At 35.4% G+C, this 18,358-nt stretch overlaps 3 protein-coding genes, 1 long non-coding RNA gene and 4 other non-coding genes across 11 annotated transcripts; 2 read left to right on the top strand and 6 right to left on the bottom strand.

Annotated features, from left to right (window-relative positions):
- The first annotated feature begins 921 nt into the window (after positions 1-921).
- PDF1B (peptide deformylase 1B) lies at positions 922-4,626 on the top strand. Its single transcript, XM_023674741.2, has 6 exons — positions 922-1,272; positions 1,380-1,518; positions 2,612-2,804; positions 3,362-3,472; positions 3,760-3,822; positions 4,328-4,626. The coding sequence occupies exons 1-6, from the start codon at positions 1,056-1,058 to the stop codon at positions 4,430-4,432; spliced, it is 828 nt and encodes a 275-aa protein (XP_023530509.2). The 5' UTR covers positions 922-1,055; the 3' UTR covers positions 4,433-4,626.
- A 1,022-nt stretch (positions 4,627-5,648) lies between these two features.
- Positions 5,649-10,132, bottom strand: LOC111793047 (ADP-ribosylation factor). 4 transcript variants are annotated; one of them, XM_023674738.2, is made up of 7 exons: positions 10,032-10,132; positions 9,325-9,507; positions 9,108-9,178; positions 7,970-8,089; positions 7,269-7,387; positions 6,697-6,778; positions 5,649-5,875 (listed from the first exon to the last, which is right to left on the bottom strand). In XM_023674738.2, the coding sequence occupies exons 2-7, from the start codon at positions 9,470-9,472 to the stop codon at positions 5,870-5,872; spliced, it is 546 nt and encodes a 181-aa protein (XP_023530506.1). In that variant the 5' UTR covers positions 9,473-9,507; positions 10,032-10,132; the 3' UTR covers positions 5,649-5,869. The 4 variants fall into 4 exon arrangements, with proteins under 4 accessions (XP_023530506.1, XP_023530505.1, XP_086979638.1 ...); XM_023674737.2 differs by lacking the exon at positions 5,649-5,875 and having other exon boundaries at positions 6,661-6,778; XM_087123512.1 differs by lacking the exons at positions 5,649-5,875; positions 10,032-10,132 and adding an exon at positions 9,912-10,016 and having other exon boundaries at positions 6,661-6,778.
- Positions 10,133-10,326: 194 nt separating this feature from the next.
- Positions 10,327-13,195, top strand: LOC147792775 (uncharacterized). Its single transcript, XR_015420586.1, has 6 exons — positions 10,327-10,429; positions 11,058-11,257; positions 11,567-11,667; positions 11,780-12,007; positions 12,252-12,411; positions 13,091-13,195. It is a non-coding gene; the product is annotated as an uncharacterized LOC147792775 (long non-coding RNA).
- Positions 10,771-14,861, bottom strand: LOC111793046 (Pectin lyase-like superfamily protein). Its single transcript, XM_023674736.2, is given in 8 exon segments — positions 10,771-11,425; positions 11,525-11,715; positions 12,276-12,483; positions 12,569-12,613; positions 12,700-12,879; positions 13,062-13,174; positions 13,177-13,192; positions 13,477-14,861. Coding segments are annotated over 8 exon segments (1,395 nt in total). The 5' UTR covers positions 13,744-14,861; the 3' UTR covers positions 10,771-11,050.
- Positions 14,862-16,573: 1,712 nt separating this feature from the next.
- Positions 16,574-16,645, bottom strand: TRNAP-CGG (transfer RNA proline (anticodon CGG)). The gene has a single exon. It is a non-coding gene; the product is annotated as a tRNA-Pro (tRNA).
- A 104-nt stretch (positions 16,646-16,749) lies between these two features.
- TRNAP-CGG (transfer RNA proline (anticodon CGG)) lies at positions 16,750-16,821 on the bottom strand. The gene has a single exon. It is a non-coding gene; the product is annotated as a tRNA-Pro (tRNA).
- Positions 16,822-17,101: 280 nt separating this feature from the next.
- TRNAP-CGG (transfer RNA proline (anticodon CGG)) lies at positions 17,102-17,173 on the bottom strand. The gene has a single exon. It is a non-coding gene; the product is annotated as a tRNA-Pro (tRNA).
- Positions 17,174-17,627: 454 nt separating this feature from the next.
- On the bottom strand, positions 17,628-17,699 carry TRNAP-CGG (transfer RNA proline (anticodon CGG)). The gene has a single exon. It is a non-coding gene; the product is annotated as a tRNA-Pro (tRNA).
- Between the last annotated feature and the right edge of the window lie 659 nt (positions 17,700-18,358).

Genomic DNA, 18,358 nt, shown 5'->3' on the forward strand with positions numbered 1-18,358 from the left:
TGAACTATGCTTAAATTGATATCGTTTTCTAAAATTTTTAAAAATAGACACTTTTAGTCTCTCGAGTTTAAATCCCGAGCATTTCAAGCGAAACAGTTAAGAAATTGAGAAATAAAGTGCAAGAAAAAAATTTAATTTTGTATCGAATAATTTTAACGTAGCCAAATATAAACAATAGTATCAAAATAAATATACTAAAAGAGTACAAAAAAATAGAAAATAATAGAAGAAATATAATTAAAATTCGTACTACGAAACTAACCCTAATTGTAACGGCCCAAATCCACCCTTAAGGGCCTTTGCTAAGGGAAGGTTTCCACACCCTTATAAATAGTATTTTGTTCTCCGAGCCAATGTCCGGTATTTTGTTCTCCTCCCCAACTAATGTGGGACATCACAATCCATGCCCAAGTGTCTTTGCTGGCACTCTTTCCTTCCTCCAATCGATGTGGGACCCCACCAAATCCATCCCCTTTTGGGCCCAGCGTCCGCACATCGCCTCGTGTCTCCCTTCGACCCAGATCCACCGCTAGCAGATATTGTCTTATTTAGGCTTTCCCTGCCTTGTGTTTACCCCCTTCGGCCTAGATCCGCCACTAGCAGATATTGTCCTCTTTTGGCTTTCCCTGCCTCGTGTCTACCATTTTCGGCCCAGATCCACCGCTAGCAGATATTGTTCTTTTAGACCTTCACTTTCAGGCTTCCCCTCAAGGCTTTAAAACGTATTTCGGGAAGGTTTTCACACCTTAATAAAGAGTATCTTGTTCTCCTCCCCAACCGTGGGACATCACATTGTCCATTCTTCAAATTTGCATTAGTGCCCTTCTATTATCTCGTTCTTCCATTTTTGTCTCACTAATTTCTAGACTTTGCAATTCAACCCCTAGATTATTTCTCATTGTTTCCCTAATCTTCAGCAAAATTACATTATTGCACCATGGCTTTCTCACATCCGCAATAGCTTGTGAGATCGTTATTCAATTGACGTCCCTTGGCTCAGGTCTGCTCCTCACCGGTCCATTGTCGGCGGCCATTCCGGCCATTTCCAGGCGGCCATGGCTTACACTGCTCGATTGCACCTTTCTCTCCCTCACGCTCTTCTTCCAACTTTATCCCGCCGGTCGGCTCTTCCCGCCGTTCTCCGCCCGCTGAGCCGTTTTTCCTCAACAGGCGAGTTATTATCCAATTCAAGTAAGTTCAGACCTCCGACGACTCTGGTTTACGCGCAGGCCAAACGAGGCTTCTCGACAAAAGAAGACGATGTAGCTTCGTGTAAGCTGAAACCTCGAATATCGTTCGCAACTTGTTTGTGCTATCTCTTTTCTTCAACTTTTCGCATTGGTTTGTGTAGTTTAGCTAATACGATTGTGGTTTTTTAGCTGCTGATCTTGAATTTGAGGCGCCGCTCCAAATTGTGGAATATCCGGACCCAATACTCAGAGCAAAGAATAAGCGTATTGATTCATTTGATGATAATCTGAAGAAGTTAGTGCAGGAAATGTTTGATGTAATGTACAAGTAAGTTTCTGGATTGGTTATTTCCATATGTAAGAACTAAATTCACATGTGTGCTCAGAAATTAGCACAGGCTGAGACATGTAAACTCTGAACACTAAATAGGGAGCAAATAGTAGGTTTGAATATAGAAACTCCAAAAGGTTAGTATAACTCAATTGGTCGAGATACCGTAACTTGACCAAAAGGTCAGTAGTTCAAATCCCCGCCTCCAATATTGTTGATGGAAACTCCGGGTAGGACGGCTAAAGTCGGTACTAGACTGAAGCATCTTTATGGTTAAATAAGTTGAATATGTTCATGGTCAGGTGATCAATGATAGTTCAAGTTCTTCTTACCATGCATCAATGATGATAACTCAATTGGTTGAGATAATGTAACTTGATTAAAAGGTCAGTAGTTCAAATCCCCACCTCAGATATTGTTGACGAAAACTCCGGGTAGGATGGCTGAAGACGGTACTAGACCGAAGCAACTAAGTAGGCTAGGACATACTAAATCTTTATAGTTAAATAAGTTGAATCTGTTCATGGTCAGGTGATCAATGATAGTTCAACTTCTTGTTACTATGCATCAATGATGATAACTCAATTGGTCGAGATACTATAACTTGACCAAATGTCAGTAGTTCAAATCCCCACCACAGATATTGTTGATGGAAGTTCCGGGTAGGATGGCTAAAGTCGGTACTAGACTGAAGCAACTAAGTAGGCTAGGACTTATTAAATCTTTATAGTTAAATAAGTTGAATCTGTAGGTGATCAATGATAGTTCAAGTTCTTGTTACTATGGATCAATGATGATAACTCAATTGGTCGAGATACTGTAACTTGACCAAAATGTCAGTAGTTCAAATCCCCACCTCAGATATTCTTGACGGAAACTCCGAGTAGGACAGCTAAAGTCGACACTAGACTGAAGCAACTAAATAGGCTAGGACATCTTTATAGTTAAATAAGTTGAATCTGTTCATGGTCAGGTGATGATAGTTCAAGTTCTTGTTACTCTGCATCAATGATGAGTTCTGAGTTAGGGCCATTATAAACTTGGTATTTACAGGAAAGTGAACAATACTTGTTGGCTTCATTGTCTACAGAACCGATGGCATTGGGCTCTCAGCTCCTCAAGTGGGAGTCAATGTTCAACTGATGGTATTCAATCCAGTCGGTGAACGCGGTGAAGGGGAGGAAATTGTTCTTGTGAACCCAAAAGTTTACAGATATTCCAAGAAAACTGTACTCTTTAATGAAGGTTGCCTATCATTCCCCAGGATATATGCTGATGTACAGGTACTGTTGACTACTGGTTCTTGGCTCATGCCTACTTTCTAGTTTAGTGTTCATTAAGGATGGTGTTGCATAGCCTTTTCTGAACTTAATATGATGTTTTCTTGGCTAATTTGAATTCCAATTGGCTAACTATTTAGTATATTTTCAGCCAAAGCCTGCAAAAGATAGATTTGTTCTCGTGTATCGTGTTGATAGTTTGTTACTTTGGCTTAAATTCTAAACTTTCAATTGTATCTGATAGATCTTTGACCTCTTAGAGATGGGTGATGGGCTTATTTGAAAGTGAATGTTCAAGGACTTATGATACAACTATTTGAAACATGTTAAAGTTTAGAAACATATTAGACACTCCTCGATACTTTAGGGACTAAACTTATACTTTAATACGTACATAATACTAGATAGGTCAACCAGTTGTTTTTCGAAATTTTAATATAGTTTCTCTAGTTGTGAAATGTTGCTTGCTTTTAAGGACACAATTTCTAGCTAACAAATTCTGCTTCTTATTCTTTGAGTTGTGTTTGTGATGAGGCTAGCTCATTCTCTTGTAATTGCAGAGACCAGAATCGGTTAAGATCGATGCGCGAGACATCAGTGGTACGAGGTTCATGGTCAACTTGTCGGGGCTTCCTGCAAGAGTGTTCCAGCATGAATTTGATCATTTGCAGGTTTTTTTAATTAATTTAAGCTTAAGTTATGATCACCATTCAACTCAATTGAATTCAAAAGCTTAAGATGATGGATTGTGATAAATTTAATTCTATCAATACTTTAATATTTACCATGTGTAATCTAACCGTGTCACACACATTCTTCCTCACGGTCTCTGTTTTCGGTAACGTTACTCAATGGAATTCTAGCAGTGCATGATTAGGTTGGTCGGGATCCCGTGTTATAATATCTACCGGCATTGGCTTAGCTCACATTTTCTCTAAGAGTACTGTTAAATTTGCAGGGAGTTTTGTTCTTTGACAGAATGACAGATGAAGTACTTGATACCATTCGCCCTCAGCTACAAGTGAGTGACCTCCTACACATTGTTTTTTCATCTTATTTATGATCCAAAGAAAACCCTTTTTACTATAGGGAGCGACGTATTCTTATTCATGATTAATATCGTTCTGATTGCACCACAATGGGTCGGTCCAATGGTCCATAGAGGGTCTAGAAGGAATGAATTCAAGTCACGATCGTCACCTACTAATGTTTAACATCCTGACTAGTTGAACTGCATGCAAACTAGCCCGAAGTATATGTTCTTAATCGGTCTTCTGGAAAGAAAATTAACATTTATCGGTATGAACAAACTTCTTAAGAAGTGAATATTAGCACGAGAAGTCCTATTAGATTGTGGATAGGGTCTGATTCGCTCGTGTAAAAGATAATTTGTGGTACGTCGATTTGTTAGAAAGATATATGGCGTATGCTCTCGTACCGAGAGGTTTATTTTCTTTCGAACTGATTACTTCGTAACTTTGAAAATGAATTGAGGTGAAGTTGTTGTTTATTTACTTTTGATGCAGGCCTTAGAAAAGAAGTACGAAGATAGAACTGGATTACCAAGCCCGGAAAGAATAGAGAACCTTAGAACAAGGAAGAAGGTGGCTGCTGGTTTTGGAAAATCATGATCATAGAGGTTTGATGATTATACATTATGAATATGAATGCTACTAACTCCATTGATAGGAAGAAATTTATGCTTCAGTTGGCTAAGCTTTTGTAAGAATTAAATCTCATGGAGTTGTTTAGCTCTAGATTGGATTTATAAGTCTATATTTATGAAATTGAAACCACATTTAAATGTGGGTTTGCTTGTTCAAAATTGTGACGTTTCTCATTGCAAATCTAATTTAGGATGTATTTATAGATCACAAACCAATAAAGATATAGACCTAAATGTCTTCAAACTTTAGAATTTATTGAATCCTAAGTCAAACACTCCCCAAAAGGTAATGGATTATCTAAGAGTGCAAACCGAAATTAAAAAAAAAAACTCGAACCGATCCTTTGGAGGAAATATTCTTTAGTTAGAAACAGTTTAAGTCAATTGCTAGTAGATGTTGTTTGTTTTGGCTTGTTACGTATCGCTGTCAGCCTCATGGTTTTGAAATGCGAGAGGTTTTGACATCCTTATGAGAAATGTTTCGTTCTCCTCTCCAACCTATGTAAGATCTCATAATATGACTCGTTCTCCTCTCCAACCTATGTAGGATCTCATAATATGACTTGGGGCCCTCGTTACGTATAGTCGTCAACCTCATGGTTTTGAAATGCGAGAGGTTTCTACACCCTTATAATGAATGTTTCATTCTCCTCTCCAACCGGCCCTCGTTACGTATCGTCATCAGCCTCATGTTTTGAAATGTTAGAAGTTTCACCCTTATAATGAATGTTTCATTTACTCTCCAACCAATGTATGATTTCACAATATGACTTATTTACTCTCCAACCAATGTATGATTTCACAATATGATTTGTGGCCAGTGTCTTCGCTGGCATTGCTTGGTGTTTGAATTTGATACCATTTGTAACCGTCTAAGTCCACTACTAGTAGATATTGTCCGCTTTCGTCCATTATGTACCCTCAACTTCATAGTTTAAAAATACCTCTATTAGGGAGAGGTTTCCACGCCCTAATGCTTCATTTTTCTTTTCAACCAATATGATCTCAATATGATCTCATAAATTGATGCTATGCCATAAATATATTTATAAGTCGGCAAGAATGCAATCCTTCAACCTCTAGCAAAAAAGTGGTACTTTAATCACTGAGTTAATAAATATACTTTCAAGTGTAAGAAGCATATGATCAAATAAAAATATTAAAATTGATAATAATAATAATAATAATAATAATGAAATTGGTATTAAATGAAAAGAATGAATTTTGAAAAGCCTAGTGTCTAGCTTAAAGCATCTCGAGTACATGCGTATAGCAGAACTTTCTTTCCCTATTTATATCCATAATCATTGAAACATAAATAAATAAATAAATAAATGAAACTATCCTTTCCAGAATGGGAGAACACTGAACATAGTCCTGAGCAACCAAATCATTTGTCGTCTCAAGCCTGAATAAAAAGGGAGAGTGAACGACTCAATAACAAAGTTTAAGAATTCTATTAAATGATCAATGAGAAATTGAAGGCAAAGGACTAATAAAATAGTTTATATGCAAATTTTGAAATTAAAATGAAAGTTTTGAAATAGAATGGATTTAATAGTTACAAGTGATGCACAGAAATTTAGAACTCAGTAGGTGACAATGACAAGTATTTGAAGCTATGTGTTGAATGAATCAAAATTTCTGTGAACTGACCTTGAAAAATTAAAAGCAAAGACTTAGGTTACGCAAGTATTTTGTGATTTATAAAGTAAAATTACAAATTCCATTCATAAACGAACTAGGTGATTGAATTAGAAAGTGTTTAATAAGACTTAAAATTTCAATTTTGTGTCTAATAAATCCCTAAACTTTAAAAGTGTCAAAGAAGTTTTAAATTTTCAATTGTGTATCTAAGTCCATCAACTTTCGATATGTCCTAACAAGACTATAAATTTTTAATTTTGTGTCTTATAGATTTATAAACTTTTAAAAATATCGAATAGATCAAAGACTAATTCAACGTCAATTGAAAATTTAAGAACATATTAGACATAAATTGGACTGTTTAAGGACCTATTAGACACTTTTTTAAGTGCATGGACCTACTTAAAAGTTCCCGAACTACGTGATTTAACTAATTTTAAAAGTTGGGGGATTAAAATAGAGTACAGTTTGAAAAAAAGAAAATTGAAGGAATTTTGGAATAGGGTACAGTAAATCAGAACTCAGTGACCTAAAAGAATGGATATTCAATTAAGATTGGGATCAAATGTAAGGTGCATTTACCTTGCTAACAATGTTGTTGGAAAGCCAGTCCAAACCTTCGTATAGGCCCTCTCCAGATGTGGCGCAGGTGCTCTGGATGTACCTGAAAGGGAAGGGAACACCGTGTAAAATGAGTTCCTTTATATCACTTTATCATCTCACCCAGCAACTTCAAAAGAAACTAGAAAATATTCTGTCGACTTTCTTCTGTACCCTGACAGAGCTCGAGCTTGAAACTCACTCTTCCTACTTCATGAGCCTAGTAAACAGTCCAATTCATTAACATACGAACGAATACATATAACGGTCCAAGCTCATCGCTAGCAGATATTGTCCTCTTTGGACTTTTTCTTTCGGACTTGTCCTCTTTGGACTTTTTCAAATGTGTCTGCTAGGGAGAGGTTTCCACGTCCTTGTAAAGGATGTTCCGTACTCCTTCCCAATCGATGTGGGATGTCATAGTACAATTAGATCATGATTCAAGAATTGCTTCCATTCAGGGTTTGTTTGAGTTTGACCTACCTTTTATTTTAAAAACTTCCAAAAAAAAAATTTGTTCTTAATATTATTTTCATTCAAGTGGTTTAATTTACCAGTGGCGCTGACGAAGGGAGTGAAGACCGAGTTTGTCAGTTATTTCTGCAGCATTCATGGCATTAGGAAGATCTTGCTTGTTAGCAAATACAAGCAAAACAGCATCTCTAAGCTCATCCTGCAACCAGATTCAGCATTTTAAGTGATACCACTAAATGTTTCAAGTCAGCAATAGTAATATATATGCCGAACAAAAAGATTAACAATGCAAGAGATCTACATCAATCGTACTTTCAAATGACAGAAAACTGGAAGAAAGAAAGAAGGAAAAAGGCAAACACATATGGAAGAAGATCAAAACCAAACAACAAATAAACTTCTTTCTTACTATCAGCGTGATTCCATTCTTGGAACTGAACAAGATTTGGCAAACGAATACAAACAAAGGCTTCGGCAACTGAACTAACCGTCTTGAAGCAAACTCTAGAAAAATCCTGGTTCTTAGTCACAAATATAGCTTCTAAAAGTTGTCTCTCACAAAACTAAATCCCATTACAGCAATTATGACAAATAAAGGAATTTAGTAAGGACTAAAGAAATGAAGTAAAATTTGGATACATTATGAACAAAAGCAAGCTATACATCAGTACATAGAAATAGTCCATCAAAGTAGGGGAAATTGCCAATTAAGTTGTTATAGAAAATAAAGTATAAGAGCATTCGGGAGCAGAGTGGTAAGGTAAAACAGGTACAAACTTACTTCATTCAACATCCTGTGCAACTCATCTCTTGCCTCTACGACTCGGTCCCTATCATTGCTATCCACAACAAAAATAAGGCCCTGTGTATTCTGGAAGTAATGCCTCCAAAGTGGACGGATCTTTCAAAAAGAAACCCCATCAATCAAACATTAGTTAGAAATAATAGTACAAAAAAAATTCTTGGGAATTTTTTAATTAAACAATATGTGAACATACTATCCATGCACAATGCTCGTTCTAGAAAATGTCAGTATTTTAGTCTTTATAATGCAAAAATGTACGATGTGGTTGAATTAAGATAATAAGAACATGCATGCAATATGCAAGTTAGAGCCCATGCTTCGTCACTGCTTTAGAATTTATTGTGGGTTTTTATATTACATTGTTTCATATATCAAACATAACAAATCAAATGCATTGTATTGAAAGTTGGCATTCTCTGCTTTAAATCTAACTCCGAAGTTTAGTATAAATATAATTTCAGCACCTATTAATATATATATTAAAAAATTAATTAGTTAATTTTGACACTTTGGTTATAATATAAATTAAAAATGTTGTAGATTTTTTTAATTGTTAAAGATAGACTACGCTCAAATATTAAAATTAGAATTTCTAAAAACTGTGTTTGTAAAACATTATACAAATATATTGATTTATTAGGATTCTTTTACAATTTTTTTTAATTAAGATTATATTGAAAAATGAAAACGTCAAAATAACTATTTTATTAAAAAAAAATAACAAACTTGTAAAAATTACCTCTGGAGACCCACAAAAAAAAAATAACAAACCGGTAAAAGTTACCTTTGGGGACCCAATCCTCTCAACTTTCCCACCAGAATCTCCAACCCGATTCCAACAAAAATAAATGGAAAATTTTGTGGGGATGGAAAATGAAATAAGTAGCGGGAATGGGAAGAGGGAAGTCTTCCCTGTACCCGCCCAATGGACATCTCTAAATTTAATAATGCATCAACCTCTGATATGCATATCAGGAGGAAAAAAACAATTAAAGAAGTAAAATTCTATGTTGATACTAAATCCGAAATAAATGGACTAGTTGTGTCTTAAACATGGTGAAAACTAGAAAGTGTCTTGTTTTTTCCACACATACAGAAATAAGGAGATGCATACCTTGTCCTGACCACCAACGTCCCAAACAGTAAAGCTGATGTTCTTGTATTCCACAGTCTCCACATTAAATCCTGTAGAAAAGTATCGAGTCTTACATCTATGACTTCCATAAGATGGATTTAATCAAATTATTAAAATTGTACATAGCTTGATTCTACAGCTGAGTTCTTAATTTCCAAAGTTCCACAAAAGTTTCATTTTACCGGATAAGACTCACCGATGGTCGGGATGGTGGTCACAATTTCTCCGAGCTTTAGCTTGTACAAGATCGTGGTCTTACCAGCAGCATCAAGACCAACCATCAAAATGCGCATCTCTTTCTTAGAAAATAGCTTACCGAACAGCTTCGTAAAGCTCAACCCCATTTTGGCTTCCTTCTATCTGAGCAACAACCACAGCACTGGCGAGAAAGAAAACATAGAATCAGGAATCAAACATTTTCAATCATTTGAAATGAACCAAATAGATCTCCAACAACGAACATCCAATGAATTATCGTGAATCAAAACAACCGCCTGAAAAGAAGAAGCGAAAAGCCAAACCGCAATGAACCACCAAATAAACGTAAAATTTCCACAACACTTTGTCCCTGCTGACCCCCCTAATGACACTTAAACCACGCAATGAGGATTCAAACCAATCCAAGGTGATTTCCCATAGAACAGACATGGAATTGATTCGGCAACCAACAACACATATCGAAACAACGAGGTACGAAAATTCTTCACATATCATGAAAAATTAAACCACAAATCAATGAAACCAACAAGCATTCTAATATTACGACGACAATTAGCAATCAACCAGAATAATGGATAAATGAACTCGTTACAACTTCAGATCAACAAAAGACCTTCCAGCGATTCTGCGGAACCGAATTTGAGAAATGGAAAATGAGAAGAGATGGATCTGAAAATTGATTACCTCTCGAATTCGCGAGAAATCTGAATGTGAAAATGGAAGCGAGAGAGAGAGAGAGAGAGAGAGAGAGCGTTTTCCGATTCCGAAGTTTTCTCTTCCACTGGCTTCGGATTTATTTTATTTATTAATTAAATTTTGCGAGCGAAAATATGTTCAAACCGGGACGGAAGGGAACAGAGTGCCATATCAAAACGGCACCGTTTTGTCGCTTCATCCATATTTTTAATTTTTTTTTTTTTTAAAAATAATAAATAAATAAATAAATATATATTATATATATAGATATAGATATATATATTCTACCGGTCTCATTCCCGCCCATCGCTCTTCCCGCCATTTTCGCCGGCTTCGAAGTTTTTCCTTCAGCAAGTTCTAAGCTCTTCTCTGTCAAGCTAGAAGACGTATCTTCTTCTAAACTCAATCCTTGAATTTCATACTGCAACTTGTAATACTGTTTTTTGTCTTCTTCTTTTGTAGACTATTGAATTAGGTCATATCCATTACATATGGTAGTGTAGTTTTTAAGCTATTGATTTTGAAATCTGAGGCTACCATTGTGGTGTATTCGGATCTATTACTAAGCAAACGATGTGCGAATTGCTTCACTTGATGATGAATGATACTCCGAAGAATTCTGTGGACGAAAAGTTCGATTTCATGTATAAATTAGTTTTTTAATCAGTTGTTCGTGTCATTTTTTATTTATTATTATCTGGTAATTAGGTGGTTTACGTGCTAATAATTTCACGAGGAAGGATGAAATTTTGTATTTGCGGTACTCAAATCTTAACAATGTGTTGTTCAATGTGCTATGATTCGGGTGGTTTGTAGAAGTAAAAATTCATCTTACTAAGCATGAATGATGTAGCAACAATATCATAATTAATGACTGCATATATCTATCTATAGCACCCGATTTTGTAGCATATGACATTTCTATTTCTAAGTAGTCTACCATGAAATTTTGTTTTCCTAACTCTCCATTAATGACTGCGTATATCTATCTATAATCTAATTAATATTTAGCAGAAACCGTGAGCCTGGGCTTTCGATGGATTTCCAGACTGCAAGCAGTCGATGGGAGGGACAGTGGAGGTTTTTAGTTCACCGTATGCCTTCCAACAGAATGGTTCATTTGAGCGGCTGCTCCCCTCAAGCTGAATGGTGTCTAATGTCACACCAGTGCAGGGAAGACTGTCACTGCAGGCTAAATGGACCGGCGTTGAAGTGTATGTTCCCCTAATGTTTACATAGTTTACTCCTGAAATTGCTACTGCGGAAGATCCATTATGGCATCTACCCCCATCGCAGTAGTATTGGTCTATCATTACTGGAGTCCCAACGTATGAAACTTGAATGTTTGAGAACAGTATTCCCTGTACTGAGCCTGAACCACCCTGCAATGGGAAAGTTAAATAGCCTTCTGTGAGCTGTTGAATTACAAAGTATGGTTGGTTTGAGAAAGACTGAGGTTTAGGGAGAAAGGTTTTATATACCTGCCATGTTTTTATTCTGACCCCATTCATTGTGTTCTGCAGTTTGACATCACGGACGGTGACATTGGAAACACATGCTTTTGTTTGATCACGTCCTAGTCCTCCAATGCTAATTCCATGGCCTGGCCCACAGTTCACATCGTGTATGTATATGGACGAGCTTCCAGTTTGTATGGATATACAATCATCTCCTGTAGTTTGATTTTTATATGTGTAAGTTTCATAATGCTACTGATTTTTTTAATTTCATACTAGTTTTCATGCAAGTCAAAACAACAAGTCGATCTTCCCGTTGAGGATTGTTGGGAGAGGAGTCCCACATCGGCTAATTAAGAGGTTGCTCATGAGTTTACAAGTAAGGAATACATCTTCATTCGTATGAGGCCTTTTGGGGAAACTAAAAGTAAAGCCATGAGAGCTTATGCTCAAAGTGGACAATATCATACCACTGTGGAGAGTCGTGGTTCCTAACACTTCCTTCAGGTTGGTGAACAAAATCAAGTACACCGTAATATCATGTTTTAGGACCATATTCTACTTCAACAAAAAAAAAGTTCTCAGAACTGTTAAGCAAAAAAGAAATTGAAAACCACCTTTAAGTGACTGATGCTTGAAGACCACCTTTCTGAATTTTAACCAATTGGATTACCTTCTATTTATCTGCTTATGTAAAGTTGGGTTGTATTTTAAAGTCAAATTCTCATGCTAAATTAAGCCATCTTTGCAGTTAGTACTCAAAATTGGGAATTACCACAAGCTAGATTGCTGTTCGAAATGATCACATTCTGGGAGTTCTGCAAGTGAATTCCGTCCGTGTTTGGGCTGTCACCAGGCGATGAAATGGTTAATGAAGAAACCTGAACTGATGTGCAACTATCAAATTTCAGGTGAGCCTGTTGGCTGTTTTGGATGGTTATTCCAGTGACTGTCACTCCATCACTTCCGTAGAACCTAAGTGCCTGCACAAGAATATAAGAGTCACAAATAGAAATCTCTCTTTGATCCATTTGTTCTATTATTGTCAAGTTTAAGCCAAGGCTGTACTGTTGGTTTGGTTCTTGGAAGTCTTCCGCCACTGCTTTCCTTGTCCTGTTGCATGAGTTAGTCTGTGATTAGGTAGCTGTTTGACTTAAAATATGAAATCCCTTCTAATCCGAGTTGATTTATGAAAATACCAAATTTTCGTCAGTAGAATCGTCTGTGGGCGAGTTGTCGCTCCACCAAACGGAGCCTTGTCCATCAATAGTACCTGTACCTTTCACTGTTATCCCTTTAAGTTTAGTGAATTCAATCCATTGCAAGAGACCTGAACCCCAAGCACTAGGGCTTGTAGGAGCAATGATTCTGCCATCCAACTGCATGTCATGTAGGAGATGTACTTTAAAATATGTCATCAAGAATTTTTTCTGGAGAAGTTCTTCACAGAACAGTCTCCCATAAAGTTGATAGAATCCTTTTAAAACGTCATGCTACTGTGCACTTAAAAACACTTTTTGAAATCAACTTCCAAACTAGACTTCAGTGTATTGATATTGACCTGAAACACAATGTTTGGTTGGCAATTAGGACCAGAGAACGAAATGGGGCCAACGAGAAATTCATAACCTGAGGGAACCTCCACCATTGATCCCTCTGCATTGCAAGCTGATTCCAAGCTGCCTGAAATGCCTGGTATGTATACATTGTCAAGTATTTCAGTTAATTTTCAATTCTGAAAAGTTTATATGCTTTAGGATTATTGGGAGTGAGTCCACATTAGTTAATTAATTTAGTGGAAGATCATGGGTTTATAAGTAAAGAAATACATCTTCATTGGTATGAGGCTTTTTGAGAAAGCCCAAAGCAAAGCCACGAAAGCTTATACTCAAAGTGGACAATATCATACTACTGTGGAGAGTCGTGATTTTTAACAATTTCTATGTAATGAAAATGATAGGCAAACCTAAATTCACCTTAGTGTCATCTTCCTTTCCATCGCCTTTAGCTCCAAAGTCCAGCACATTAAAACTGCCAGAACCACCTTCACTTGCTAGTGAGGCTCCCACAACATCCTCACTATCCACATGAACATGGTGGTGGCGGTAGCCTCCAGTTTTTCTATGTGCCCCCCAACGCCTGCCTTCTCTCCCATGGCAATTTTCCAAACTAAATGACCAAACAAAAACACCAATGAAAGCAATAGTTGCAAGACATTTTAAATTCTTCCCACACATCTTCATATCAAAATAGGTAGAGAAAGACAGATAGAGGGGGGGAGAGAGAGAGAGAGGATTCTTCAAGTATGATTGACAAACAAAGAAGATTATTGGCTTGTTTTTATATAGGTTGAAAACTAGTTCTATCTTAGATAAACTATTCACTCATGAGCCCCACAGTTCAAACGACAACTTGGGTTGTCACAAAACACCCTTTTCATCTTCTTCCACCTCTGGTTTACTGTATGTCTTATATATATATATATATATATATATATACACACACGCATACATTAGATGAAAAGGGTGTTTTGTTGTAAGATTTGTAAGAACTTGGCAGCAGAGAAAATATATTATTAGACACACCATTAGGACACTGATACACTACAAACCAATAGAGCCAAATCAATAAGAAGGTATCCTTTTGCACCATCTGATGAACTCTGTCAGTTAGAAATTCTTGATTGGCTGCACGTGAATGACAGTTTTTTTCTTCTTTGAGAGTAACTTCTGCTATATAAAGACAATAAAAAAAAGGTATTAAAGAATATTAGTAGCTTTAAGTTTTGGGTTCCTATAATAATTTAATTTGGTTCTAGAGCTTGAGATTATGACTAATTAGGTATTTAGTTATAGAATTGATTTGGTTTGTTACTAGAGGTTGAGATTATGAGTTCGGACGCCGTGGATGATTTTTTCGTATTTTCATATAGGCCTTGTGAGTCCAAATTAACGTTCAAGTTACACGTGAGGGAGAGCATTTAATCACTTTAAAGTCAAATTAGATCATGATTTTCTAAACTTTAATTTCTAGATCTACCCTTATCTACCTTAGTACAAAAAACCCAAACCAATTAAACACAAACCATCTTACTAGGTTAAGACGTTGAAACTTTGGTTTCTTTCGGTTACCATTTATGTTTGATTTCTCTTATAATATTTTACCATTTATATTTGATTTCTATGTATGCATGTTGAGGTTTTTTTTAATATGATGGTTGGCATCTTATACATATTTTAGTTTTTTCCATTAATAATTATGGATTGAGCTACCAAATGCATCACCAAAATCTCTCCCAATTCTCATTAGTCAACCATAAACTTTAATAAAAATCTTCAACTAACTTATGCATTCATTAATTTGGATTATTCTTAAATACCTAGTTGGAAATAAATAAATAAATATAGGATAAATTAATAAAAATATCCTTAAATTTAAAAAAAAAAAAAAATATATATATATATATATATATATATATATATATATATATATATTTAAAAAACACCCTTAAACTTTAAAAAAAAAAAATTTAAAAATTAAAAAATTAAAAAATTAAAATACTATTACCATTAGTTTTTTTTTAAACACTATTAAAAGTTTAAAGGAGGTTTTTGAAACAAATACTAAGGTTTCCATTAAAAACTAACTTTAATAGTATTTTTAGATTTTTTTTTTTTAATAGTTTAAGGGTAATTTTTTAAAAAATTTTAAAAGTTTATGGTTATTTTTTTAAAAAAAAACAAATTACAAGTTTTATGAGTATTTTATTAATTTAGCTTTTATATATATATATATATATATAAAAGAAAAACTTAACCATATTTAAGATTTAATACCCCACTAGATTGTCAACTAAATATAATACGGGTTAGGTTGTCTCATGAGATTGGTCAAGTTTGGTCGAATACTCACGGGTATATATATATATAAAGAAAAAGAAAAAAACTAAGAATTATAGATGAAGGGACAATTTTTCCTTTTTCTATGAATTCATCTAAATTGCTTAGACAACATAAATTAGGCAAAATTAGCTGTTTAAATTTATAAGGGCAATCTTGGGTTCAGTTTTAGTTAGAAACTGACAATTTAATAAACAAGATTTGCAAGTAAATGATACCATTAGACAGCCAGCTTTACCATTTATGCAAATTTTGGCTGACACGTGTACGTGTGTATTTCATTATAAGCTACAAACTTTATAATATTTGGATAATATTTACCTGAAATTAGAAGCTTTTAAATTATTTAAGTTAAATGTTATTATTTCTAGGACCAATAATAAAACGACACGACAAGAGAAAAAAAGTACAAGAAAAATAAGAGAAGGGTATAGGTGATAAAGATGTTAGCCACTTGATTATATAATTTAGGCTAAAATTATATTAAATAAAATTGTGAGATCTCACACCGTGAGAAACAAAACATTTCTTATAAAAGTATAGAAATCTCTCTAATAAACGCTTTTAAAAATTATGAGACTGACTATGATAAAAAAAAACATAAAATTGCTGATATTACCGTCGTTTCGGAGACTATATATATTGTATTTTAGTCCATATATATATATATATTTGTATTTTTGTCATTTACTTTGCAACCAAAATTAAATTGAAGTCTTAGAATATAATTGAACCCAATTTGTTGATTACAAAATTATTAAAATTATCAATAACTTTTTTTGGTCTAACTATTTATATTATAAGGATCACAAGCTAGATTTTCTTGTTCTTTCATCCTATCAATTTGTTAGGCATGTGAATTTTGAATTTTTCAGCCCAATAATCAATCAATTATAATTTATTTGATTTTGACAGATGGATAATATGCCAACATTCTTAATTATAAATCAATTTTCACAAAAATTTGTGTGTTTTTTTTATTAAAAAAAATATTGTGAATTATGATTGAAGTTTCCTCATGTTTAATTTGAATCAGATAGAATAAATAAGATTGATCCGTGACAAGAATGATGACAATAATCGAATATTTTTCAAGTACTTTATAATTAGCAAAATCTTGTGTATTTTTTTGTTTTTGGGATAAAAATAGTAATTAAAGAGAGAAATAGATAAAGGGGCATTCTAAGAATCGAACTCGGGACCTCTCGCATCCGAAGCGAGAATCATACCACTAGACCAAATGCCCTTACATTTTTTACGAAATTACCCTTGAGACACTTTGACTGAGAGAGTTTGCGGTAGAGGGTATTATTGGTATAAAAATAGTAATTAAAGAAAGAAATGGATAAAGGGGCATTCCGAGAATCGAACTTGGGACCTCTCGCACCCGAAGCGAGAATCATACCACTAGACCAAATGCCCTTCCATTTTTTACAAAATTACCCTTGAGACACTTTGGTAGAGAGAGTTTGCGGCAGAGGATATTATTGGTATAAAAATAGTAATTAAAGAAAGAAATGGATAAAGTGGCATTCTGAGAATCGAACTCGAAACCTCTCGCACCCAAAGCGAGAATGATACCACTAGACCAAATGCCCTTACATTTTTTACAAAATTACCCTTGAGACACTTTGACTGAGAGAGTTTGCGGCAGAGGGTATTATTGGTATAAAAATAGTAATTAAAGAAAGAAATGGATAAAGGGGCATTCCGAGAATCGAACTCGAGACCTCTCGCACCCGAAGCGAGAATCATACCACTAGACCAAATGCCCTTCCATTTTTTACGAAATTACCCTTGAGACACTTTGGTAGAGAGAGTTTGCGGCAGAGGATATTATTGGTATAAAAATAGTAATTAAAGAAAGAAATGGATAAAGGGGCATTTTGAGAATCAAACTCGAGACCTCTCACACCCAAAGCGAGAATCATACCACTAGACCAAATGCCCTTCCATTTTTTATGAAATTACCCTTGAGACACTTTGGTAGAGAGAGTTTGCGGCAGAGGGTATTATTGGTATAAAAATAGTAATTAAAGAAAGAAATGGATAAAGGGGCATTTCAAGAATCAAACTCGAGACCTCTCGCACCCAAAGCAAGAATCATACCACTAGACCAAATGTCCTTCTATTTTTGACAAAATTACCCTTGAGATACTGACTGAGAGAGTTTGCGGCAGAGGGTATTATTTGTATAAAAATAGTAATTAAAGAAAGAAATGGATAAAGGGGCATTCCGAGAATCGAACTCGGGACCTCTCGCACCCGAAGCGAGAATCATACCACTAGACCAAATGCCCTTCTATATTTTACAAAATTACCCTTGAGACACTTTGGTAGAGAGAGTTTGTGGCAAAGGGTATTATTGGTACAAAAATAGTAATTAAAGAAAATGGAACCAAAGTGTCACAATTTTATTAGTTGCATCATTGCTTGTAGCATTTTTCTTCTTGATCTTTCAAATGACTAGAGTGAATCAAAATATTTACAATAATACGAACAGTATGAAATAATAAAAATATTAATAGCTCGTTATCGTTAAAATATCTGCACGATTGAAGTTCATCAAACTAATAATACATTTTCGTGCATGGTTGAAAATTATGATTTTGTATTTATAAATGTAACGACCCAGATCCACCGCTAGCAGATATTGCCACTTTGGGCTTTCCACACCCTTATAAATGATGATTTGTTCTCCTCCCCAACCAATTTGGGACATCACAATCCACTCCCCTTCGGGGCCCAACGTCCTCGCTGGCACTTTTTCCTTCCTCCAATCGATGTGGGACCTCCCCCAAATCCACCCCCCCTTCGGGGCCCAACGTCCTCGCTGGCACTCTTTCCTTCCTCCAATCGATGTGGGACCGCCCCCAAATCCACCCCCTTTGGGGCCCAACGTCCTCGCTGGCACTCTTTCCTTCCTCCAATCGATGTAGGACCGCCCCCAAATCCACCC

This window comes from Cucurbita pepo, chromosome 4 (genome assembly GCF_057944985.1).
Source record: "Cucurbita pepo subsp. pepo isolate OVF chromosome 4, ASM5794498v1, whole genome shotgun sequence".
Lineage (NCBI taxonomy): Eukaryota > Viridiplantae > Streptophyta > Magnoliopsida > Cucurbitales > Cucurbitaceae > Cucurbita > Cucurbita pepo.